Source organism: Vicugna pacos, chromosome 32 (assembly GCF_048564905.1).
Source record: "Vicugna pacos chromosome 32, VicPac4, whole genome shotgun sequence".
NCBI lineage: Eukaryota > Metazoa > Chordata > Mammalia > Artiodactyla > Camelidae > Vicugna > Vicugna pacos.
The window spans coordinates 3,163,201-3,190,168 of record NC_133018.1 but is presented as its reverse complement, the minus strand read 5'-3'; the positions used below and the strand labels follow the sequence as shown (position 1 = coordinate 3,190,168).

General features: G+C 46.2%; 1 protein-coding gene across 2 annotated transcripts in view; it reads left to right on the top strand.

Moving 5' to 3' along the window:
- SPECC1L (sperm antigen with calponin homology and coiled-coil domains 1 like) overlaps positions 1-26,968 on the top strand; it is a 112,544-nt gene that overhangs the window by 33,630 nt on the left and 51,946 nt on the right. The window contains exons 3-11 of one of the 2 annotated variants that reach the window (XM_072952857.1): positions 1,346-1,499; positions 4,577-4,612; positions 4,694-6,210; positions 7,380-7,587; positions 16,149-16,222; positions 17,269-17,444; positions 20,489-20,652; positions 23,520-23,611; positions 26,132-26,222. In XM_072952857.1, the coding sequence (XP_072808958.1) occupies positions 1,346-1,499; positions 4,577-4,612; positions 4,694-6,210; positions 7,380-7,587; positions 16,149-16,222; positions 17,269-17,444; positions 20,489-20,652; positions 23,520-23,611; positions 26,132-26,222 (2,512 nt within the window). Of the gene's footprint in view, positions 1-1,345; positions 1,500-4,576; positions 6,211-7,379; positions 7,588-16,148; positions 16,223-17,268; positions 17,445-20,488; positions 20,653-23,519; positions 23,612-26,131; positions 26,223-26,968 lie in introns of both variants that reach the window. The other variant, XM_072952856.1, reaches the window with a different exon arrangement.

Genomic DNA, 26,968 nt, shown 5'->3' with positions numbered 1-26,968 from the left:
AATTACCAATATAAATAAGATGATATGAAAACGTAAGAGTATGCTGGGTTTATTTACTGATTAATAGAGGAGGGGCAAATTGACGGGAAGAGGTGTGACTTGATTTTTTACATCATAGTTGATGAACAATTTTATTAACAGAAACTAGTCTTAAAGAAAATGAACAGTCCTTAATGATTAATATAGTATCCCCCTTTCTTGTTACGTGATCTAGATTTTTTGTAATGTGACAGCCCTAAATTACCAAAGCCTAATTCTGACAGTTCATTTAAAACATTAAGCCTTGTTCTGCATCTTTCTGGAAAGCCAGATTGACGTACCTAATGGCACTGCTCCATATGGAGTTCCTGACATTCAGAACTAGAAGAGGCTTTAGAGATGAGTTATTTATTAGCTGTTCTGCTTAGAAGAAATGAATTCATTGTGATAATCTGAGGATGAGCCTGCCTCCAGATGGGAAATGGCATAAATCCACTGCTTAACTTGTGCCTTCACCTTAATGGGCAAAACTTTCAGTTTTTTTATTAAAAACATAAGTTTTTTTTCTTTCTCACAGATCTTCAACTCCCCTGTGTTCTCTCATTTCTCTTTTTCGTAAGGGATAATTTTATACCCAATCCAGTTATCCAGAGTGTTTTTTTTCTTTTTAAGAAGCTCTCATTTTTTCAGTCATCTTTATAAAACATAAACAAATATTACAAAATGGTCCTTCTCAAATAATATGGTCATTTAGGCTGACTAACCCTCGCTCGTTAATCTCCAGTTTTTAAAATTTGCATATTACTTAGGCCTTGAAAAAAACATCTCCTTTCAATTTTGGTTTAATTTAGACTACTGAAAAACTAGATAAGGTAAGAAAAATAAATTTTGGCATAGCCTCTTCTAGATGTTAAATCACTTTAAAGCAGTGAAGGTTGTTTCTAACTCCTGACACTGTTTCCCTCTAGACATTGTAAGGTGGCATCGAACTTCCCCGAAGTAGTGTGTGTGATGTCTCTCAGATGTCCTGGCTCGTAAACTGTGTCAGGCGTGAGAGGGTAGCGAGGAGGACGTCTTCACTGTTTCCCCCCCTTGCTGAGTCTGGCCCGTGGGGCTGACGTAGACTTCTGTCAAATCTTGAGTTCATTGTGATTTTCATATTTTAAAAAGAAGTGCATGATGGTTTATAAACCAGTAAAGAGGTTCTGTTTTTGTAGCTCAGCATGAGGCACTGCTTGGTAACTGTCGGAAAGTCTTTGTAGAGCTCTTGAACGCGACATAAAAGTCCGGGGCTTTGTTTAGTCTCAAAATGTTATTTAATCTTGCTTCATCTAGTCAACTTGTTTTTCTTTTCTGTTGCTTCTAGACCAAGAGCAATGATGACCTTTTAGCTGGGATGGCTGGAGGGGTGACAGTGACCAATGGTGTCAAAGGAAAAAAAAGCACCTGCTGTTCCACTGCACCTTCTGCCCCCACCGCCGCCATGAGCACCGTGGAGAACAAGTCCAAGACTGGCACAGGTATGAGCGTCCCGCTGCCGCTTTGTCTGAGCGGGCAGAGTGCAGCAGTGGGGAATTCATCTAATCGTAGAAAGTTTCAAGTGTGTGCAAGAGTATCAGGTATTTCAACCCCAAGTACTCATCACCCTTGTCACCTGGCGGCTGCTCCTAGCTCCGTGACCCCCTCCTTCCCCCGGATTATTTTGAAGCAAATTCTAGGTGTTGTCCGCAAATATTTAATTATCTTTGAAAGATAAGGCTTCTTTTAAAAATATATTCTCAATACCATTATCAGTCCTTAAATTAATTAATAGTCATTCTTTGAGTCATAAATTGTTCAGTAAGTTTGTGAATTTCCAGCTGTCTTAGAAATATTACATATATTTATTTACTTATTTGTTTGGATCAGAATTCACCAGATTCATTTAAAGTCCATGTATTGGTGAATTGTCTTAAATCTTCTTTTTTAAATCTATGAATCCTGGAATTTAATTTTTGTAGAAATGGTTGTTTGACCTGTAGTTTCCCATGATCTGGATTTTGGTGTCACTTCCCTGTGATGTCCTTGGCCGTGTTCCTTTGTTCTCTCTGTTGGCTGTAAATGTCACTGGACCCAGAGCCTTGGGGAGAGAGACCCAGTTTCCTTCCCCTTGCTCCTTCCCAGGGGGTGATCGGCTGGCTGTCTCGTTCCATGATCAAGGCCAGGTCCGTTCATGCCAGTTCTGCCATTCTTTCTTCATCATCAGCAGCAGTTTGTGTTCAGATCTCATTCTGTAGTCCAAGAAGTAATGCTGTCATATTTTACTTCTTACACTTACAGAAAAAAACTTTAAAACTTCCAGTAAACTTAAGATCATGTGTTTATGATGAAGCTTATGAGAGCAGACTGGCAGAAATTATAGCTGACCATAATCTTTAGGTGCTTCGCCCCTCTTATGTGTATTGGACTCTTTCCTGGTCCACGCTTGCCTTCTGTCCCCTCTCCTGCTTTGACCCTCAGGAATCTTCCTTCCACCAGCTCATGCCCCTCTGTGAGCAGGGTGCTGTGGTTGCCAGGAGGAAATGTGGAAGTCCTTACTCTTACTTTGTGCTTTGCAGGCATTATTCCATTTTATCCTCACGACGGCCCTCTGAGATGGAGGCTATTTTAAACTTCATTTTAGGGATGTGGAAGCTACCCTTAGGAAGCTTAAGTCTCCTGCTCAGAGCCACGCCCTTGCTTTCTCAGTGACTGTGTTCTGGGTGCCTGTTTTGTACCAGGATGCAGAACTGGTGGTGGAGCGAGGACTAAACTTGGGTCTTTTCCTCCCGAGCAGGGTCGGCACCACGTTTAACACTCCAGCTTCTGTGGTAAGAAGGAAACCAATACTTCAGCGCCTTCCAGATCTCCTCCTATCTCTAGTCTGTAGAGTTTCCTGGTGAGATCACACGTGTTTGCACACGTGGTTGGTTTATTATCTTTTCCTTGCTCTTAAGGAGGTCTAGCCCTTGCTGCCGGGATATGGCCTTCCCTTAGTCTTGCTGCCCTGCCTGCCGTGTCCCTCCTTCGCTGTTCCTCCTTCTCCCTCACGTGTACGTGGCATCCTCTAGGCGAACTTCCGTCAGAGCACTCTCTCCCTGTGTTTCTTCCCTGCTCAGGAAAATTGACTCAGCGTTTATTGCTGAGGCTCACCGAACTCCCCCTGGCATTCAGGGCTCTGTAGAAACCTACCCCCGCTGCTTCCACTGACTCTGTGACCTCCCTTCCCCTTCTTGTGTATGAGGCTCACTTCTGCTTCCTCGTCCTGGTCTGCCTCATGGCCAGCCAGCATTCCTACCCCTGCTCTACACCTGACCCCAGGCTCTCTTCTCGCATCATGTAGACGTTTAGCTCCTTGCTAGCTATGGAGCCTTGTGCCTGCCACATAAAAAACCAGTTGGTTCTTTAAAAATGTTTATTGATCAGGTCTAGGTATTGTTTTTCAAAGTGAAAAATATTCTGTTTCTTAAATGTTTATGGGTATTTAAACATACTCCTATCCTTTCTATATTAAACACATGATCGTGTCAGTTATTTGCACAGGTTTAAAATTTTAGCAGTAAGTAAGTATGATTCGTGCAGCATATGTGATTCACATACTGTTACAACTTAACATTAACATCATCGTCTTCTAACACTAAGAGAGGCAAAATTGCCTGCTGGTTAGTTTGCAGATTTTGGAGCCACACTGCCTGCCTGCATTTGAATCTTGGTTCATCCCTGTATTACCTGTGGGATGCTGGAAAATTATTTAACATCTGTTTTCTTTTTGTTGTTTTTTGGGGGGTTGGGGAAGTAATTAAGTTTATTTATTTTAATGGAGGGACTGGGGATTGAACCCACGGCTTTGTGCATGCTAGGCATGTGCTCTCCCACTGAGCTGCACCCTCCCCCTTTAAAATCTCTTCGTTGAGTTTCTTCATCTGTAAAACAGGATGACAGTGATGAAGCTTGTATAAGCAAATGTATATGAAGTGTTAATGTGTGCATGTGTAGTTAAGTATAAGCCCATGTTATCTTTAATTATGATTCTTGTTATTAGTACTATTTATGTGGCATTTTAAGGTGTGAAAAAATTTTGCATTTACTTTGATCATATTTTTTTGTGCTTATTATTAGCTTAGATTTTCTTGTTCAGAGCTGCCTTTCCCTTTCTTGTTCATCTGCGGTCTTCCTTCACTGTCTGTCTCTGCAGTTGGTTTGCTCCCTGACTATCCCTAGAGTCACCTGCACCTGGCTTGCTTGAGGACATTATGCCGGGGCCACCTGCCTAAAGCTGTGGTTTAGAATTCAAGTTCACGTGTATAACTGTTTTTCAGTGTGACAGCTTTATTGAGATATAATTCACACTCTATGAAATTCACTTTTTTACAGTATACAGTTTAGTGTATAACTTCTTTTTCATTGATAATTAGAAGATGAATGACATTCTGGTTTGGAGGAATCCTCTAAGGCAGGATTAATGTAGGTCAAAATCAGTGTGTAGTTCTTTTGATTTCATCACACTGGACCTGAAGCATGACTCTGTGCCTCTTTATTGCTAATTTTTTGCCTTAAATTCTTTGTTTTAAACATGTAGGCACAAGTTCTTCAACCAAGCGGAGCACTTCCACAGGTAATAAAGAGTCCAGTTCTACTAGAGAAAGATTACGTGAGCGTACCCGACTAAACCAGAGCAAAAAACTGCCTTCTGCAGGTCAGGGAGCTAATGACGTGGCACTGGCTAAACGTTCCCGCGGTCGCACTGCTGCGGACTGTGATGTTCGCATGAGCAAGTCCAAATCGGACAATCAGATCAGTGACAAAGCTGCTTTGGAAGCCAAGGTGAAGGATCTTCTCACGTTGGCAAAAACCAAAGACGTGGAAATTTTACACTTGAGAAATGAACTCCGGGGCATGCGCGCTCAGCTGGGCATTAGCGAGGACCACCCTGAGGGGGATGAGAAGTGTGCGGAGAAGGAGGCTGGCACTGTTCACCAGCCGACTGATGTCGAGTCCACTTTGTTGCAGTTGCAGGAGCAGAACACTGCCATCCGCGAGGAGCTCAACCAGCTGAAAAATGAGAACAGGATGCTGAAGGACAGGCTGAACGCACTGGGCTTCTCCCTGGAGCAGAGGTTAGACAACCCTGAGAAGCTCTTTGGCTACCAGTCCCTGAGCCCAGAAATCACCCCCGGCAACCAGAGCGATGGAGGAGGGACTCTGACTTCCTCGGTGGAGGGCTCTGCCCCTGGGTCCGTGGAGGATCTCTTGAGCCAGGATGAGAACACCCTCATGGGCCACCAGCACAGTAACTCTATGGACAACCTGGACAGCGAGTGCAGCGAGGTGTACCAGCCCCTAACGTCCAGCGATGATGCGCTGGACGCCCCGTCGTCCTCAGAGTCGGAGGGCATTCCCAGCATGGAGCGCTCTCGAAAGGGGAGCAGCGGGAATGCCAGCGAGGTGTCCGTTGCTTGCCTGACAGAACGGATACACCAGATGGAGGAGAACCAGCACAGCACGAGTGAGGAGCTGCAGGCCACGCTGCAGGAGCTCGCTGACCTGCAGCAGATTACCCAGGAGCTGAACAGTGAGAACGAGAGGCTGGGCGAGGAGAAGGTTATTCTCATGGAGTCCTTATGTCAGCAGAGCGATAAGTTGGAACACTTCAGCCGGCAGATCGAGTATTTCCGTTCCCTTCTGGATGAGCATCACATTTCCTATGTCATCGACGAGGATGTGAAAAGTGGCCGCTACATGGAATTGGAACAGCGCTACATGGATCTAGCTGAGAATGCCCGCTTTGAACGCGAGCAGCTCCTTGGGGTCCAGCAGCATTTAAGCAATACTCTGAAGATGGCAGAGCAGGACAACAAGGAGGCTCAGGAAATGATAGGGGCGCTGAAAGAGCGCAACCACCACATGGAGCGGATCATTGAGTCTGAGCAGAAGGGTAAGGCAGCCTTGGCAGCCTCGTTAGAGGAGTACAAAGCCACGGTGGCCAGTGACCAGATGGAGGTGAACCGCCTGAAGGCCCAGCTGGAGAACGAGAGGCAGAAAGTGGCGGAGCTGTACTCCATCCACCACTCTGGAGACAAGTCTGACATTCAGGATCTCCTGGAGAGCGTCAGGCTGGACAAAGAAAAAGCAGAGGCTCTGGCCGGCAGCCTGCAGGAAGATCTGGCTCACACCCGGAATGAAGCCAATCGTTTGCAGGACACCATTGCAAAGGTACCGTTCCCAGCAGGGAGAGCGTCCTGGGCCCGCGCCGCACAGCCGCACCACCTGGTGCTGGCACGCCATGGGCCCTTTGTAAGCTGGCGTTTTTTTAAGCTCCAGAATGCTTTTCTTGAAGTGGGATGGACTGAAAAAGTGTTCTTAAAATGATGTCACTTCCACTCACTTGCATTTTGTTGCTGTTTTCCTGCCTGTGAGAGGATGGGGCTAGAGTCACAACTCACAGAAGTTGTCCCGAGTTCTGGGGATGCCCAGGGGAGCGTGTCGTGCAGTTTTATATCCTCTTCCCTAAGGTGGTTTGATGTAAGAAAAATGGAGAGCCAGCGTCCCAGGCTGTGGGCTGTGTCTCTTCTCATCCTTCTGAGTTTGTAGTTTTTCAAACAGAGTTCTTCTGTGAGTTGAAAATACTCTCGGAGTATGCAGAGGCCTGTGCTTTGTCCCTGCGGGGGACCTTAGAGCTTGTTGGCCCAACCCCCTCGTTTTACACGCAGCGTGATAGTGAGGAGTCTGCAGCCCAGGGTTGCTGCACTCTGGCCGGGACTCTGCCCCACGTGGCTGCTCAGTAGTGTGTTTTTTCGTTTTGCTTATGTAGTATTTATGTGCATGACTTATGTGCATACTTATTTTATCTTACATTTTTTCCTGTTTAATGATTTTTACAGTAGGAAACAGTGTATCTTTGGCCAAAATTTGAATAATTTAAACCTTCATTTGTTTAAGTGATGACTTAGAGATATAATTTAGAAGATGTGTCATTTGTTGGAGCATTTATGTTGGGGGCCACTATGAATTAACACTTTGACAGTGACAATATTTGAGAATTTTTTGTTTCCATTTTTAATTTGCTATTGAAACTGTCACAAATCAGACATCATTTTTGTGAGAAAGCATGTTAATTATTAATCAGATGCATGCCTTCAGTCCAGGTTTTGGAGAAGGGAGAATTTCCAAAGTTTCCTGAAATGATCTCAGTAAATTCAGCGATATGTCAGCATGGTTGTAGTGATGCAGCAACAAACCAGGCTTAATAGGCGTGTCGTGTGCAGCCCTGAGTCCCTGCAGAGCAGCTCACCGCCAGCTTCCTGTAGAAGCTGTACCTCCGTCCTAGCATGTATCTTAGAACAACTCTCACTTTTCTCACCTGCACCGTCAACTTTATGTAGGTAGAAGATGAATACCGAGCCTTCCAAGAAGAAGCTAAGAAGCAGATAGAAGATTTGAACATGACATTAGAGAAATTAAGATCAGAGCTGGAAGAGAAAGAGACAGAAAGGAGCGACATGAAAGAAACCATTTTTGAACTTGAAGACGAAGTTGAACAGCACCGGGCAGTGAAACTTCATGACAACCTCATCATTTCTGACCTAGAGAGTAAGTGTACTCATCCCAACACGTGGGAGGAGTCTGCGTTCAGTAACACAGTGAGGGTGGGTGTCTTGACGGGGGTGGTGGTTCCGAGGCGGGAGCCCCGTGGCCCCGGACACCAGTGTGTGCAGCGTGCTGCCCTCGGCAGTTCATGGTCTCCTGGCCGCTGCTTTGTTCCTGAAGCGCTGTTACATGGACACAGTACTTTAAAACTGAGCTTAATCATGGAGATCATTTAAGTGAAAAGGTAACAGGGTTATTATTTTCTGGATCTTAGGAGAAGCCATGTATTATCCACGTCTAGTGATGCAGGTGTGCTGAGACCCACAAACATCCCGCTTCATAACCTTACACCTCAGGCATAGGCTGTTGTTTACGTGTCAGATTTTCCTCCCTTCCATGGAGCGCTTACGCTCAGGTGGAATTGAAAGTCAGATTTCAAGTTGCGTTCACTTTTTGAAATAAAAGTTAAAAAAACTATTTTGTTGTTAATTCAGACTTGTAAAAAAGTTGCAAAAATAGTACAAAGCATTTTTGTGTGGAAAATTGGATGAGGAACAGAAATTTGCATGATCTTAAAATGTCTTCCCACAGACTTCATTATGTTGCAAACGAGGAAAAGAAACAGCCAGAAATTTTACAGTGACCAGGCAATCATGTCAGTGACAGAGACGTGGATACTGGACGTGACATCCCCAGGCCAAGTTCTGGCTGAGACATAACTTCAGTTAATCGTAAAGAAACAGTAAATAGAAAAAAGTGAGGAATGTTGTACCACAATGGCCGAGAGCGGGTGGGGCTGTATTCCTCAAAAATGCCCATGTCCTCAGAGACTGAGGTAGAGGGAACGTTCCAGGTTAAAGGAGGCTAAGGAGACAGGACAGTCCAGGTCGCTCCAGGTGCCTGGACTGACCCCAGGACTGTCGGGAGAGGCTGGGGATGTGGGGACAGAACTGGAATGTGGGTGGAAGATGCCACGTCAGTATCAGTGTACAAGGTTGGTAACCAAACTGCATTTCTGTAAAAGAGTGTCTCTGTTGCAGGAACCACACACCGAGTATTCATGGGTGAAGGACCATGGCATGTATCCTTAAAGGGTTCAGGGAAGTTAGGGGGGTGGAGGCAGACGGTCAGGGATAGGAGGTGACAAATGGTAAAACAAATGGTAAACAGTTCACAGTGGGCAGGTCTGAATAAGGGTGTATAGGTGTTCCTTGTACTGTTTTCATAAGTTTAAAATTATTTTAGAATAGTACATTTTAAAAGTTCTTATGTGTTCTTCATCTAGATTCCTCAAATGTGGGCACATTTTCAGTCATAATGCACTTTACTGGCGGCCAGGCGGGGACAGGGATGTAGGGGTGACCTTTGTGGCGCCTTGGTTCAAGCTTTGTAAACTTCTGGTTCGTGATGCTGCCCCTTGAGCGCTGGCAGGCGGTTACTTGACTGAAGATTGACAGGCAGATGCAGCGTGGAGCCAGTTCGCACGTGCCATGGACGCAGACGTGGGTCAGGGGGACAGCTTTGAAGTCTTTCCAGGAGAGAGTGGGTCTTTTTCAGAAGCCCTCAGCATGCCTGGTGACAGTTCTGAGCTCCGGCTAGTTGACCAGCATCTGTAGGTTGACCCTAGGGTTAGTCAGAACATTCTAAGGCATCTGGATACGAAAGTAGCTGACTTGGGACCATTTCTTAGAGACATAGCGATGAACTTTCTCTTCTAAAGTTTTAAAAAACTTTTAGTTTAACGTTATATCTACTTTGTATTTCATTGTCTCTGAACTGAGAGATTTATCTAATTTTACTTCCTAAATGTAGGAGGTTGTAAAATTTTCAGATTGTCTTGGAAGTTCTGTGCATTTTCCACTTAGCGCTTAGTGATAGTAGCAGCCTTTTCCCTTGCAAGCTTTTTGAGTTGAACCTGGAAAGAGCAACACCTTGTGGTAATTGAGGGTAATAGCTAGAAAAATGTTAGATGAGGATTCCTGGGACAAAACTTTTCAAATCATTGCCAAAGTAAAAACTACATTAACATTATGTGGATTTTAATTATCAGATGGCTAAAAATTCTGAATAAAGCCTTTTTTAGCCATGTAATGTGTCTCTCCAGTTTTTTGAAACGGAAAATTGAAGTAACAGAAATACATGTGGAGAATAGTGTGGTGGTTCGCACCAACTGCTGTGTGATAGTTGACGCTTTGCGGCATTCACCGTGTGTGTGTGCCTCCAGCTGAACCAGGTGGCAGTAAGCTGCAGACTTGATGACACTTAAGTCCCAAACACTTGAGCATGCGCCTCCTGAGCCTTGCCCTCTTAACCGCGGTGCTGCTGTCAGAGCTGCAAAGGTAGTCATACTTCCTTGGTTTCATCTCAGAGCCGTATGCAGGTTTTCCCAGCTGTCCCATAGTTTCCTGTATACTTTTTTGTAGGAGCTGGGATCTAGACAGGTTTCATGCATAACAATTAATTGTTAAATCTCCGGAGTCTGATAGGAGGTAATTTTTTTCCCTAGAGAATTCTAGCAGTCAGGATTGATGCTGAGTCAGCCCTTGGTGCAGGCGCGTGAAGGCCGGAACACTGTTTACTGAGAAATTGAGATTTTCTTCTGTGGAGTGCTTTAACAACCAGCACTTACAGTCAGTTTTAGAACTTTTTTATCACCCCAAAATGAAGTACTGTACCCATTAGCAGTCACTCATTTACCCCAAAATGATCCTGACTTTGGAGTTAGTGGATAGGACGTTAAAACAGCTGTTACCCTGTACTTGGGAGTAGAGGAAACTCTGCTTGTAGTGATGAACAAATAGCAAGTCTCAGCAGAGAAATAAAAACTGTTTTAAAAAAAAACCTAGTAGGTATTCTGGAACTGAGAAATTTAACAGCTAATGTTAAAAGTTACTGAATCATTTAAACAACAAATCAGAGCTACAGAGGAGCCAGTGAGCTTGCTGCGGGGCTCAGCTCTTCCCTAAGGCAGTGCTCGGGGCTCCGTGTGGACATCAGTGCTGCACCTGAGGGAGCTGCTAGCCGCTGCCGTCTGGAGGGGAGACCGCACAGAGGAGGGCAGCGTGGCCAGCGGTGAAACCCACATACACCTGTCACCTCAGCTGAGGCCTACCGGTCTCTGCTGTCGTCCATAGGGTGCCCCCGCCCCACTGGCCCCTGTCATCAGCCGAGCCATAGCAGGTTGTTAGGTTGAAGGGAGAGGCCTGAGGACAGAGCAGTCACATCACAGTTGTTGAGAAGCACGCACAAGTCACTGGTATTAATCATCCTTGACCTTTATAGGTAAGAAAGGCCAACCAGCACTTCTTAGACACTTTAATACCTTAGAAGAGCTTAAAAGAGAAACAGCAGAAAGAAACAGCTCAGCTGAGCCCCCCAGAAATAAAGTTAATAACTTCCCCACCAGTGCGGCAAGCCGAGCGGATTGGTGCTGAGAGCAGTGGCACCAGCGAGATCTCGGGTCCAGCTCGGGCCCTGCATCAGCCACCTGCTGTTTGCACTGTAACTCTCTGGGGCTGCCTGCAGTGAAGCACTGCCTCTGTCCTGCCCTCTGTAGCACCTGAGACTGAGGCCCAGCTGATATCCAACACAGGGCTTGACCGAATCGTGGAACACTGGCGACAGTGGTGAGCAAGGGTAGCTCGAGGTTGGAGAAGGAGCAGAGAAACAGGAGTGTTGTGGGATTGTGGTGGGAAGAGCTTGGAAGGCGGAATCCTGGGAAGCCTTCGTGGAAAAGTCTCATATTTGACTATGTAACATTACAGTTTTCAGTTCAGCAAAGTATTAGAAATAAATGACTTTGGGAGAAAGATGTGTAATGCGTATCAGATATGTAAAGAGACTGGACATCAGTAAGGCTGGGATAACCCATTAGCTAAGTCAAGTGTATGAATAGGTAGGCCAGAAAAAGCACAGAAAGGTGCTTGACTTCCAAAAACATGTGAACAATTAAAAAGATTGCTAACACGTGAGAGAGGAGAAGAGGGTCCTCTCATATGCTGCAGCCTTTTTGGAGTATTGATAAAAAGATTTTAAAGCACAACAGTGATCTTGCAAATCTGCTCTTGAGAAACGTTCGGTTGAGTTTGCAGATGCTTGTGCAGGTGTGGATGCTTGCTGCAGAGCTGCTGGTCACCATGAAAACTTGGAAACTGCCTGTGTTTTCACCAGTGGGAGTCTAGTTACTGGCCCACGTGCACAGCCCGTCCCTCCCGTGGCTCCCTCTTCACCAGGGGAAGTAAGCAGGCAAGTCCATGTGCACAGGCCGGGAGACGTGCCCTAGAGGTGGAGGGAGTGTCCTACTTCTGTGACAAAACCATGAACATGTTAAGTATAGCATTACACTGAAACAGTAGCTAGGCATGATGGTGCTCCTTAAGGAATTCCAGTGTATTCTGTACCAGAAATGCTGTAACTTGGTGACTTCCCAAAAAAAGTTTTGTGTTCTTGAGCTAGAACCTTCTAGTGGGTTGACTCAGATCCTGTTGGTGGTTTCAAATAGTCCTTCATCACTTCTTCCACTTCTAGGAAGTGTCTTCAAGTAACGTCTGAACGGCTATGTAAGACCCTTGTCGTGTTTATAACAGGAGTTGGAACTACTCTGGCTGTTCATCAGTAGGAGGTTGCTAAACAGATCATGATACATCCAGTGATGGGTACCAACGTGGCTGCCGCAGAGGTGCTGCGATAAAGGTGTCCAGTATCCACTGCTTAGTGGAAAGGCCTCTGAGGCAGTATGCATAGTACAGGCTCATTTTTCTTTAAAAAAATAAATATTTACACATATGAAGTCTGGAGGGATACATGCCAAGTGCAGATGCTGGGCAGTCTTGTTTTTGTCGCCTCTTTCTGTTTTCCACACTTCTTATTATTGTGAGCTTGTATTACTTTTAGAATCAGGGGAAAACGTTATATTCACTTTTTTTAAGGGGGGGTGGATAAAAATGAATACAGTTTTTTAAAAAGAGGTAGTAAATGGTTCGTTTGAAACTCATCTGTGTCTTCCTGCCTCAGGAATTCTGGTTTGGCAATGAAGTCATGGCCTGGTGGCCGGATACAGTGCCTGCGTGGCTCCCCTGCCCTGGGGCGTGGAGTTTTCACTGATAGGTTTCTCTGGTCCTTTCCCTTCCTCTAAAAATTGCACCTGATGGCAGTTGGAGGCCCTTGACCAGAGGCAGGAGTCTGACTGAGTACTGGGGTGTCAGTACCCTAAGGGTTTTCTCGAATTTGGAGGGCGGGAGAGGTGGCAGGTCAACTTCCATGACTTTACACCCCAGGGGCCGTAGGTTGATCCTGTGCTGTGGTAGCTGTGGTGTGATGGGCACACAGCTGGAGCCAGAGTGAAGGCCTGGTGATGGTTCTGGATTTACTGGCGATGGTAGGTCTTGGGGGTGGAAGGATTATGAACCCCATTATTAAATGGGCAGGGCAGTGCCCAGAATTGTTCAGAGCCAAGTTGGACTAAGAGCAATGAGAACAGAAATTTATCTGATTTCTAGAATTAAAACTAACATTGTAAAATTGAGTTATAACTTGTAATTTAAAAAAATGAGATGTTAGAGCATGCATGAGATGCATGCATGAGGTCCTGGATTCAATCCCTAGTACTTCCATTAAATAAATAAATAAACCGAATTGCGTCCCTCTCAAAAAAAAACAACAACAACAAAAATGAGGTCTTAGAATTTAATGTTGTTTCCGAGTTGCAGACAGTAGGTGGCAGTGTCACTCACACTAGAAAAACTGAAGAGGGGACCTGCGTTTAGAGGCTCCGGAGTGAAGGCTGAGGCTGCCCTCGTGTGCCCGGCGTGATGGGTCACCGGGCTGACGGCAGTTTTGCTGAGTGTCTTCTCAGGGAGACCTGAAGCAAGACTTCTTTGTTTCCAAGGAAAAAAGACTGTTGTCACTTGTATTGCTTTATGTTACAAAGTGAAGCTACAGACATGTTTGCAGAGTTTAAACCCAACTCCCCAGAGACGCTTGTCGTGCACTTACAGTGCTGCCGATGGCCGCCGCTCGCCAGCGCCCTTCTGTGTGGGCGGAGATGTGGCAGCAACGTGCGCCCTTCGACGAGCAGGGCTTGTGGGCACCTGTGGCCGTGAGTGGAGAGGCTGATAAAGAGAGAAGGATGAGGGCAGAAGAAATGAATGAAATTTGGGATTTTGTAATCAGTCTGAGATGGCCATGTGACTTACAGTGTCACCTGAGAATCAAGGCACCGGGTGTTAAAAGTGGGCTGCAGTGAGATTGGCTGTCATGGGTCTCATGTGAGATATCGAAAGGTACGTATGTCCTATGTGACCGGAAGAAAAGGAAAACAATTTTCAACAGAGGAGGAGAAATTACACGCTTTTTTGTTTGCTTGCTCGTTTTATTATAAACTTTTTGCACCTAAGCGTAGCGTAAGTGAAGGTATAGCCCCTAGTGTTTTCCACACACGTTTTAGCTTCTGTCCTTGTCTGTGTTTGGTAGTATTGCCAAACCCTTGATTCCACCTCATTGGGTCATACGGAGCCAAATTCCCTGCTGGTTCCAGAGCCATCCATGCCTCTCTGAATGCAGGGCAGGGTCATGGACTCACCCACTTAGCTGGTGTCTGCTTCCCCTCAACCAAATTGGATGTCCCACTTGGCCCTCAGCTTCCAGGTGAAGTGAGGTCTGTAGCAGCTTATATAGAGACAGATTGTGAAAGTTTAATCCTCTGTATACGCGAACATCTTATTTTCTGTCTTTAAGAGAGTAGGGACTATACCTTTTTCCTTTCCTCTTGTATCTTAAGCACCTTGTAAAAAAAAATCCAGTACAAAGTAGGTACTTAACAAGCTGTTTAGTGAATTACTGAGTAAAAGTAATTAATGAACTTTTTATTTCATAGGCCTTAACTTTGTTGAACAACTTTGGGGTAATAAACGGGAGGAGGTTGACTACTGACTACCAAAAATGGGTAGTTTTTTCACCCATGTTTTATCTCATTTTTTAATCCAGTTTTAGAAAACACACCATTATTATACACTTATAGTAATTATTACACATATAATTGTTACAAATATTCTAGGTTTTATATTGTTACCAAAGTGAATTCATGCAGTTTAAAAACATTGGAACACAAATGTATCAACTTTGAATGAAATGTTTCCAAGGTTTCAGCAGAGTGGGTTCCTGACGGAACAGAGAAGCCGCCCAGGAGCAATCTAAGGGAAAACGTCCAAGAAAAAGCTCATGCCTTAGGGTCTGCGTAGACGCTAACACTTTGTTAGCCTGAGAGAGGTGTTTTGCTTACGTGTGCCATTGCACGCAGGTATTCACTCTGCTGGGCGTAAGGGATGGGAGGGAATGTTCACTCGGAAACACCAGTGTCCATAGTTGGATGTCCCTGACAAGAAAGAGTGAAGTCCTGTTTCGGGAATGTTCAGACACACGACCCTGGGTAGTGACCTCAGTATTGCTTTCTCCTGCTGCGTCCACTAGCTTGCATGTTTATATACTTACTTCACATTTTAGGCCTACCACGTGCCAGGTGCTGGGGCTGTGACCTCAACTGCATGGCTCCTGGCTTTGGGATGTTTTCAGCCTCTGGGTAGGGACAGAAATGCACCTGTGTTGGCAGTAACAGAGACAAGGCTGTATAGGGCAGAGCTGGAGTGCAGAAAGGACAGGGCTCTGCTGGGAGGGGCGTAAGTGAAGTCAGTCAGCATACTTGTCACCGGGCGTGAGTGCCTCTTCTGGTGTTTAACCAGAGAGAGGGGGACAGTTCCTGAGCTGTCAGAGTGGCCAGCTGCGGTAGGTTTGCTGAGTGGCACCAGCGCGGCACCCTCCCCAGGCGTGTCCCTCACGCAGGGATTTTTGAGCAGAACCTTCCAAATAGGCTGTGACTTCCCAGTGCGTTTCTGGACCCAGGGGACAGGCCTTGGCTGTGCGTCCACCAGTGCACCCCTCCCACTGTTTGCCCATTAGTGTGCTCGTCAGACATTCGCGGTGCGTGGAATTGTCAGAAGGAAATACAAATTGTGCAAGAAGTTATGCGAGGAGTATTGACTTACTTTAACCCTTTATTTTGTAAAAAGACTTTCCATAGAATTAAGCAGCAGCTCTCCAAGTTAGTATGTAATTAATTTTGTAAAAATTTTACTAATTCATCACTTTTCTGGAATTTATTCTAGTTTGTAAAGCAAGTTATGTTTGCATAACTACTTTAGATTAATGACCCTTTTGATTAAAAGCTCACATTTTAATAGCAGTCAATGTTGTTTTGATTGGTTGTGAGCCAACAGTGTGTGTGTGTTTCTAACAATTGATTTTACTTAACTTTTTGTTTCAGAATTAAGACACTGAGGAAGGAAGTAATCCAGACATAGTGGTTTAAATTTGATATTTTCCTTACAAAGTAATATTGGTTTATACTTGGGTTGAGTATTCCTTTTTCTTTTTAAGTTTTATATTAAAAATAAAAGGTTTTGGGCAGGATGATTTTTTAGAATGTCATATTTAGGTACCTTATCCCTGTATATTATTCTTTTCAAACACAATTTTAAAAATAATTATTTAAACTTTTGTGGTCTTTTCAGATACGGTTAAAAAACTCCAGGACCAGAAACATGACATGGAAAGAGAAATCAAGACACTGCACAGGAGACTTAGGGTAGGAGAACTCTCCTCGTGTTATCTCGTCAAAATGGAGTTTTCTGGAAGTTGCTGACTGTGCCCTCGTTCACCAGGGGTGGTTATAGTACTGGTCCCCCGGGTGTGGGCAGGAAGCTAATGCCATCACTTCAGATGCCGGCTGGTGCTCGATTCTGGACAGAAGAATGTGCTAGTAATTTATGAGTAGTCATTTCAGAAAGATGGGTTAGGAAGCAAGTGTTATATTTTGGAAAGGAAGTTTATTAGCTCTTGATTATAAAGTGTCCCAAACTAAGCTGTTTTCTTATGAGTTTTCGGTCGCCTGTGGGTGTGACCAACCTGCAGATGGCTGTGCCGCTCTGGTGCAGAGGGTGGGGAGCTCAGCTTATGGTTTGGGTTGAGCCTTGGTTGCTCAGGCTGCCTTGGGGCGGGGGCATTGGGCGCGGGTGGGCAGCTGTGGCTGGTGGGGGGAGGTGGCCCCTGGGAACCACGCACACCCTCCACGGCCAGGGGAGCAGCAGACCCTGCCGGTCCTCAGCGCCTCTCTCTGTGTGATTCTGTCTGCCCAGATCCAGTGTGGTGTTTGCTTCTGGCTTCCTCTTCCTTTTCCTTTCCTTTTGATAGTTTTTTTTCCTGTTAGTTTTTGATGTCAGGATATTTATAGTTTTTCACTGTAAAATCTTTCAGTGTGATTCACACACCACTCTTCTACCTTCTTGAGCTTTTCAGAGGTAAAGTGCTGTAAATTTTGGATACTGTGTTTATTTTCGTAAGATTTACTGTGAAACTTGCATGAAGAAGGGAGGCTTGACGCTTTCCTCGTTAACATTGAACACTCTTTGAGTAGACAAATCAGATGGAAAATCTTTTCCTCACTAAGAACAAGCTTGCTGGGAATACATTATCCATTAGAAGTAAGTGGTAGCAGTTCTCTGGGGTTTAAAAGCAATCAATCATCATTTGAAAAAGTGCATTATAGCAGTCTAATCATAAACACATTTTATCATTTTTAAATAAGTCTTTATTGCTCTCTTTTGGAAATAAAACTTCAGTTTTTTAACGTAGGAAGAATCGGCGGAGTGGCGGCAGTTTCAGGCTGATCTCCAGACCGCAGTGGTCATTGCAAATGACATCAAGTCCGAAGCCCAGGAGGAGATTGGTGATCTGAAGCGCCGATTACATGAGGCTCAAGAGAAAAATGAGAAGCTCACAAAAGAATTGGAGGAAATAAAATCACGCAAGTATGTCCTGAGAAGCCAGCTGTGCACTTAACGCTTCAGTGGAGAGCACTGAATTCCTGACTTTGTGATGTGGTATGACAGAGAAATGTGGGGTCTGACCCGGGTGTGCCTGAGTCTGGGTCTCCTGAAAGTCACTCACTTTTTCTGGGCCCGTTCTATGACACCTGTGAAACAGTATAGTGTGGCCTTTCAGACTTGTCGGTGTCCGTAACCCACCCCTCTGGGGGGCCAGAGTTGTCACTGGCACACGGCCCCTAGTGGCTCCCCCGTGTCCTCCGTCCCTGCGTCCCAGCCCTGACCCTGTGGACCCGGGGCAGACAGACCTTGCCCGGGTGTACCCCTGCCTCCTCTGGCTGTGAGGTCTGGGCCAGGCCCTCAGTCTGCTCACCTCTAGAGAGGAGACCAGTTGTTGTCAGGCTGGCGTGAGACACACCTGAATGTGCTCAGGACCACGTCGCGTGTATTCTAGCCAATCTTAAGAGAGCAGGGGTCCCCAGAGCCCTTCAGGGGTTCTTCGGGGGCAGACTGTTTGCGCAGTGGTACTGAGTGTTGTTTTCCCCCCTTGGCTGTGTTGACCTTCACACAGACAGCAAGAAGCAGACGTAAACTTTTGGTGGATCCAGGCCTTGGCACCAAGTCGTACTCTCAGTGCAGGTGTCCGTTGAAGACGTCCTTGGTGGAGCAGGGGATCTTTTTTTTTTTTAAATAGACTTAATTCTTTTAGAGCAGTTTCAAGTTCACAGCAAAATTGAGCAGAAAAGATAGAGAGGTTCTCACATAGCCCTCCCCACCCACACATATCCTTCAACATCCCTCATCAGTGTGGCATGTTTGGTACAACCGATGAACCAACATGGACACATTATTATCAACCAAAATCCACAGTTTATATTAGGGTTCACTCTTGATGTTGTACGTTCTATGAGTTTTGACAGATGCATAATGATATGCAGCCACCACTGTAGTGTCATACAGAATAATTTCATTGCCCTAAAAATCCCCTGTGTTCCATCTGTTCATTCCTCCCTCCCTCCCTCTCCAGGGGATCGTTAGCGCTGCTGCCTGGCTCCTTGAGTGTGTTGTCTCTGAAGCTCTGGGAGGCGCAGAGGGAGGTGCACGTAGGTGCTTCTGCTGCCTCTGCCCCACGCGAGCCAGGGTTGTCTGGGCAGGGCCCCACGGCCCGCTGTGCTCTGTGCTGTTTTCTTCCTTCACGGAATGAAAATTTTTACTGGAGAATGGCTGGCCCAGATTTGGTATTTAGTGGATGTTTCCTAAAAATGATGATGAGAGCCCTGTCACTTCAAGGGAAACAGCTGACAGCATTTGGTACCAATTATAAAATGCGGGCTTTCAGGGGAGTGTTAGGATCTTGGAAAACTCGTACGTGCCGCTGTGAGCTCGGCAGCTTCCCATGTTTAAAGAACTTCCTGATGAGGTTACTAGTGATAGAAACAAGGGACTTTTAAAAATAAATTGTGTTATGCCAGGCGTCAGCATTTGGGAAATCCGTGTAACTCAGTGAACCCGTATTTTCCGTGTGACCAGTGTGTGTTGTTACACAGGCCTGCCTGGGCGCAAGACCCAGGTCCGTTAGCAGTGCCAGGTGGACCAGGGGTCTTCATGGACCAAGTTGGGGTGCTCATTAACACAATTTCAGATTCCACATCCTAACTAACCTTGAGTAACTAACTGCCAAGGCTGCTGTGCTTCAGTGTGGGATCGAGGAAGGGCAGCCAGTTATCCAGAGAGCCACGGCTGTGTATTTTAATAGCATTATAGTAGTCTTCACTTTTCCAGCTACATGACTGCGAGGCCTGCCTTTTTTCCATATCTCAGTAGATTGAATACAGAAGAAATGAGAATCTCTCAGTCTTCTGTTGAGCCAGACATTAAAGAGATATGCAAAAATGTTAAAACATTGCTATTCTTCTTATTTATTATTTTTGTTTTGGAAAACATAGTTGTTTTTCATAAAAATATGTTAGTTAACAAGCCCTGAGTTTATTTTTATATGGATTAAATATTTAAACTATTTCTTAGTTTTTTAATATGGTAACTATTGGTCACTATAACCCAAGTAAACAAAAGCTCTTTGGGGTCCTCAGTCATTTTTAAGAGTGGAAAGGAGGTCTAAGACCAAAAAGTTGGGTGATTGCTATTGTACGTCTTCTATTAAAACTTCTGAGCATGAGACCCTCTGGTATATCTGGAGGCAAGAAACTCTGTCAGAAGACAGAGTTTGTCTTCCACCAAAGACAAATTTTCCCAAGGACTGGCTTAATTTTGTCCATGGTAAACATACTTGATAGTTACATGACATGGGCCAACTTTGCAATGGAAATCTCATCCCAGACGAAAACTTTTGTGGGATCAGCTCCGTGGGGCAGAGCTGTCTGGAAATGAGACAGAACTGATCCTTTTAGACGACTCAAGACTCCTCACACTGAGCGTCCAGGAGACCCATGTTACCAATATGGTCCAGGCATTTTTTCTTTCCTTCTTTTTCTCCCTTTGTAGAACTTCTCTTTGGAGACCACACCATTTTTTGTTTTTGTTTTTGTTTTTTTTAATTTTAAGAATATGGGCTTTGATTTCATTTCTTTGTATTTCCACATCTGTATGTGACGTGTTAGATCGAGCTGGTGCTGATTATCTGCACGTCCTGGCGAAGTCCCAGACCCCTGGGACGAGCCTTCTCAGCAGCACAGAACCTTGAGACCCCCAGCTTGAGTCACGAACCTGGCCAGTCTGCCTCCCAGTTTACTGCTAATTGATTACTGATGTCCTCACCTTACACTTACTCAGATGAAAATGGAAACTGATGGTTACTTAACCTAGTTAGGATAACCTGATATAAAAATTTTAATATCATTTCCTGGAATTTACCAAGCAGATGAGAATATTAGATCAGGTAATTTACTCAGCTCAACTGATAATATTTTTGTTTTTTAACTGATACTTTTTAATGCTTTTCAGTTGGGAAGGGGAAATGTGTATTTTCCAGTGTATTTGTAAAAATGCCCTGCGCTCAAAATTGTTTTCAGGCAAGAAGAGGAGCGAGGCCGGGTGTATAACTACATGAACGCTGTTGAGAGGGACTTGGCCGCCTTAAGGCAGGGGATGGGCCTGAGTAGAAGGTCCTCGACTTCCTCTGAGCCAACGCCCACGGTCAAGACCCTCATCAAGTCCTTTGACAGCGCATCTCAAGGTAGTGCCTTACTGCTGTGTCAGGGGCGGGCAGCCGTGCTCGTGGGCCATGTCCTCTGGTCTGCGTGGTGGTCTTCACCATCTTGGTCCATCCTCACCAAATTTCACCTCATATCAGTAAGTCAGTCTTACCACAAGGTGCAGTGTGATAGGCGATTTGGGACCTGTCAGCTTCAGAGATCTTGGTGTCAGACTTGTGTCCTGCCCCGCGCAGAGGTGTCTCTGCATTGACTTTGAGTATTTTCTCTGTGCCTAGAAACTTCCAGGTGTGTGACTTCTGCCCTTTCCCTTCCTCCTAACCCCTCAGGCCTGTGTGTTAAAGTGCCTCCTTGACGTTAACACTTAGGTGTCTCCTAGACATCTTCCTGCGTCTGGCACCTGCTCTTGTCTCTCAGCTTCCGTCCTTCCCCTGTGTAAATGGCAGTTACTTAAGCCGGAAATCTAAGAACCTTCCTGGTTCCTTAAATCCCCCTCCTTCGTCACCTCCACACCTGATGCATTAGCGCATCCAGCCTCCAACACGCACGTCTGTGCTCTGCTCCCATCCTGGGTGGCACAGTCAGCTGCTGGTTCAGGCCATCGTCACCTGCCAGTTTCATGACCTCCTATTTAGTCAGGCCATTTCATTTCATCACAGAAAGGTCTTTTCTTGCTTAAAATCCTTCAACTGCCTTATTACATTTAGAATGAAATTCAGATCCTAGCTGCCTGCATAGTCTGACCCTGCCTCCTCTTACCCCAGGGGAACCACTCTTCCCCCACCCTCTGTACCCAAGCTGCGCTGCACTTGGGGCCAGGAACCAGCTGGACTCGACACGCACACCCTTTCTCTCCTGGAAGCTCGGCCTGCCGCCCTCCGGTGACTGGGCTCCCTGTCCTTGCCTCCTCAGCTCCAGGGAGGGAGAGGGATGTAGCTTTTAGAAACAACTCATTGTCATGTGCCCTAAAGTTTCCACTTTTCCTCTAGAAATTATTTGAACTTCACGGCAGGCTTTATTCTAATTCACTCCAATAAAAGTAGTGTTGCCAGAATCTGTATTCTGTGATTAGACACAAATTCGTTTTCTTTGACTTAAAATTAGAGCACAACTCACTTGTATGCTCACACACACTGCTGGTACAGATTTTGGGGGGCAGTTACACAGTATTTTCTGATTTAAAATGCTGTATTCACAGACCTGGGAGGTGTTACACGTGATACCAGCACAAGGAAAGAGAGAGATCCATGTGTACAGAGTTTTCAGTATAGTGTTGTTTGAAAAAACAGGAAATCTGGAAATTGCTTCAGTGGCAGTTAAAAGGGTTAAGTCACCCTTGACCCATTAATTTAGTAAAATACAATCCGTCTTTTAATAAGGATGAGGTGGATCTGAAAGTGCTCATGTTAAATACACCTGCAGTCCTTTACAGCAGGTTGCAGACGAGTGTTAAAGTGTGATCTCACTTTGTTTTTTAAAGTACGTAGATAATTACGTTGACAGTGCAAGACGGATGTGCCCGGAACTGCTGTCCGTGGCTCCCTGAGTGTAACATGCTGGGGAGAGGTACCAGGAAGGTGTGGAATACAGTTCTAAACCCAAGTGGTGATGCAGGGTCTCCACTAAGTTAAAATTGTGCAGTTACTCATAATAACAATAAAATGAGCTTTAATGCAGAAAGATAATTTGTTTCTATATGGATTTTTTGAAAAAACAGTATTTCATAATAAAATACATCTAAATGGTTCAGCAGTTCATTTTTAGTTATATATGCAAAGGAAGTGACCACAAGTATTCAGGCAGACACTTGTACACCTGTGTTCATCGCAGCACTGTTCACAGTAGCCAAAATGTGGGGAGCCCCAGTGTCCATTAGCTGAGTGTGGTCTGTCCGTGGCGCTCAGCTGCGGGAAGGAATGGAGTACTGCCACACGCTGCCTTGCGGGGAAACGTCGAGCACAGGCTGGCCGAGAAAGCAGGCACTGAAGGCTGCGTGTTGTAAGGTTCCACTTACGTGGAATGTGCAGAGTAGGTAAATCCGTAGAGAGAAGGCAGTGTGATGTTTGCCAGGGGCCGGGGCAGGGTAGATGGGGGTGACTGCTTGCAGAGGTACTGGGTTTCCTTTTGGGTGATGAAAGCGTTCTGGCACTAGACAGTGGTGGTGACAGTGGCACCATGTTACTAATGTACTAATTGAACTGTGCATTTAAAAGATGGTTAACTTCATATTATGTGAGTTTTATCTCAACCAAAAAATGCGTCTGAAAAATAGTAGTTTTATGTCTGAGAACTTGGTGCACGGGAGCCTCCGCACAGACCTGCTCGTCCTGCCCCTCTGCGCGGTGGGCCTCATCTCACTGGGGTGTCTCGCTTTGGTTTTAATTTTGCTTCGGACGAATAACCTTTTTTATGGACCGGCTACCAGGAGCTGTGCTAAGCCCAGGTAGCTAGAAGTGAATAAATCACGGATCCTAGTTTTGAACAGTTCAGTCCAGAGAGGGACACTGACGTGTGAGCGGGTGTCCGCACATCCGTGTGTTAGATGGGAAGTTCATGTGAAGGGATGTGGTGAGCCCTGCAGGGGGAGGTGAGGAGAGGTGAGCACAGCCCAGCCTGCCTTCATTTAGTACACAGGGAACTTGGATTTCCTTGCTTTATGGAGCATGTTAACCGAGTAGCTAATTAAACAGCAGAAGTGCAGTGAATGGTGTAGCCAGGGAAGCACAGCGCCCCCTGCCGGCCGGGAGTGTTCAGCGGAGGTGAGGCGTCAGTAGGGCCATCTTCCAGGGAGCATGAGCGCTGGTTACTCAGGTGAACCCTTAGGGCAGAGCAGCTGGAAAAGCCTCCCCTGCACCACGACGCATTCGTCACACCTCTGTTTTTCTCCCAGTGCCCAGCCCGACTGCAGCTGCCATTCCTCGGACGCCTCTGAGTCCAAGTCCTATGAAAACGCCCCCTGCAGCCGCCGTCTCCCCTATGCAGGTAAGGCCGTGACCGCGGGGGTCGGGGGCCTCGGCATTGCAAGCTAGTTCTTTTCAGAGTCACTTACGCCACGTCAGGGGGCGAGTGACTGCTTCTTGAGGGATGTAGTTGGGATTGTTTCCCTAAGATGCTGTGAGGAGTATTTAAGGGAAATTATATTGCTGTCCATTGTGTTATTCTTCTGAAAATCTCTAAGCACAGTGATAGACTGTTGAGCACGTGCTGCGCGGTTCCACATGCTTCGTAATGTTAACTCCTTCCCTCCTCACAGCTGCTCTACTGGGTGCTGGGACTGTTACCCCTACCTTTCACATGTGGAGAATGACACCCAGAACGGTTGACAGCTCGCTGAGGGGCGTACAGCTAAGAAGTGGTAGAGCTGGATTCAAGCCTGGACAGTGTGGCTTCAGAGACCATGCTTTTAACCGCTGCACTAAGACACGTCCCTAAGTAGCATGTACAGTTGCCCCTTGAACAGCGTGGGGGTCGGGGCACCGACCCTCTGCATGGACGAAAAGCCACCAGCAAGTTACAGTCAGCCCTCCGCACCTGTGATTCCACATCGATGTCCCACACCTGCGGGTTCCCATCTGCGGGTCGAGCAGTGCTGTAATATTTACTGCTGAAAACATGCGCGTAATTGTGGACTCGCGCTGCTCAAACCATGTTGTTTAAGGTCCAGCTGTGTAGTTGGCACATCTCGGCCCCTGCTACACAGTAAGTCACTTCAAAACGAGTAGCTTAAAACAGTAGTTTCCCAGGTTTTCCCGTTTCTCTGGGTTGCCTGGGCAGCTCTTCGCTGGCTTTACCCGGGCTCTGCTGCAGCTGCACTCAGTCCTCCTGAGGGGTGGCTGGAGTTGGTGACTCTCTCTGATGCATAGAGTGTGGCAGGAGTGACAATGTGTCACTTACAGGATGAGGTCATGGCAGACTCGCTTCCATCTGAGCACCCTCCTGCTGTCTCTTAGGCTCAGCCAGTCCAGTGAGCAACTGGACATTGAAATACTTGGCAATACGTTTAATAAAGTACAGTGCACAACCTTACAATGAAAACTGTACAGTCACGCTGAGAGAAGTTAAACAGTAATAAATGGAAGGATACACGGCCTGCTTACAATCCCAGCATGCTATTTGGTAGAAATTGATAGTATAATTTAAAATTTATATGGAAATTCAAAAGACCGTGAATATCCAAAGCATCTGGGGAAAAAAGAGACAAATTTATAAGACTTACAGTCCCTGATTATAGTACTTAGAGTAACCCAGGCAGTGTGGTACTGATACCAGTTTAAATGTACACATTAGATCAGTCGAATAGAGAATCCAGAAACAGGGCAAGTGATTTTTCAACAAAGATGTCAGGGTAATTCAGTGGGAGAGGGATAACCTTTTCAACAAAGGATTCCGAGGCAAATAGATACCCGAATGGAAAAAGAAATAACCACAACCCTCACCTCCTGGCATTTATGAAAACTGAAAATGACTATAGACTTAAGTATAAATGCTGAAACGTCAGAACTTCTACATGAAGACATGAAGAAAATCTCCATTACTTCAACAGGGCAAAGATTTCTTACTTAGGACACAGAAAAGGAGGAACTATAAAAGAAAATTAATAAATTGGGCATCAAAATTTGAAAATTCTCTGAAAGAAACTTCCCAATAAGGAAATGAAAGACTAGGGAGAATATACGTGTAATTCATTCATCTGTCAAAAGACTGGCACTCAGAGAAGACTTGTTTGTCTTCTTGGTTGAAGATAGCCCAGTAAGTAATGGACAAAAGATCTGAAAAGTCCCTTCCTGAGAGAGGATGACACAAATGGCCAGTACACAGGTGAAAAGATCTCAACAGCGTCAGTCATCAGGGAAATGAAAGCTGAGTTCACAGCGAGATCCCAGTGCACACCCCTCGGGGTGACCAAGACTAAGACTCCTGATACCCAGTGTTGGTAGGATGTGGAGAAGCCAGCGGCTCACAGGCTCTGCGGGGAGTGAAATGGGGAGTCAGAGGTCAGCGGGGTGAAGGGCCGGGGAGCGAGGAAGGAGGCCTGAGCAGGTGCCGTGCTGGGAGCCTGTCAAGGTGCGGGAAGCAGAGCAGGAGAATGGAGAGGGTTTGGGTGTCTGGGCACCTGTGGCTGCGTGTGTGGGACAGAGCTGAGGAGGCTGGGGGCTGAGTTGGGATGACAGGTTTGCACCTGGGCAGTGGTGAGGGGGAAGCTGGTGAGTGGGTGACAGGAGTGAGATCCGCTTGGAACCAGGGCACGAGCGGCCCCACAGGAGCACGACCGACTTTTGCTAACTGGTGAGTGAGGGGCAGGTGGGATCCCTCTGTATTCATTTTTAAAACAGTATACTGGTCACGGATGCCCCTAGGAGTGTGTGTTTCAGTCTTACTGTGACAGTGTGGAAGGAACTATGCAAATTCGAAACTAAATATTTACTCCGGCAGCGTTTAGTCTCTTTGAGAGGCCAGGTCCATGTGCAGGCTAACTTGAACACCTTTGCCTTCTGATTTCAGAGACATTCCATAAGCGGACCCATCTCCACGTCCAAACCCCTGGCGGCCCTGGCAGATAAGAGACCAAACTATGGGGAAATCCCTGTTCAAGGTACATCCCATGGGTTTCACTTTGCTGGTTCATTTTTTATTTTTCTGACTGTTTGACCAACCAACTTGTTGGGCGTTTTTGTTCTTGACGTTACTTCTACCAGTCTAGTGTACTTCTTTATCAGAAGTTTACTAGTGTCATGTCTTAACTACAGATGGAGATCAGTCACTGATAGACGCGTCTTGGAAGACAACTTGTACGTCGTGGTGGGGGGTGAGCACGCGCCGGTGCTGGGCACTGCGCTCTCATTGTTCTTCATGGGGTTTGTTGTCCCGTTTTACAGATGCCAAAAGTGAGGCTTCAGGAAGTCGGGTAGCTCATGAGCACAGGGTAACGTGGTTAATGTGCAGTACAGAGGGACAGCCTGGCTCCCAAGCCCACTGTTCTGATCTCTGTGCTGCTTGTAAGAGGGACTCGAGACCCTGAAGCTGAGGTCCAGCGAGTGCCCATTTCCACGCAGCCCCAGAGTTCAGGTCTCCTGCCTTTCGAGGACGGGGGTCCGTCTCCTACACCACTGCCTCCTCCATATGGTGCTGAAGCACTTTGGAAGAATGGATGTGGGAGTCAGGCCTGATTCCGGGAAAGGCGGCTTCGCTGGGATGGGTGTGGAGACGCTGGGCCCTGTGTGCACCCTCGGGAGCCAGGCCCCTCTCGGCGGGGCGGACCCAGCCCCTGCACGCGCTCCTGGTGTGGGAGTCAGGCTCTGGGGCTGAGACCACAGGTTTCGGTTTTGACAGGTGTGGAGA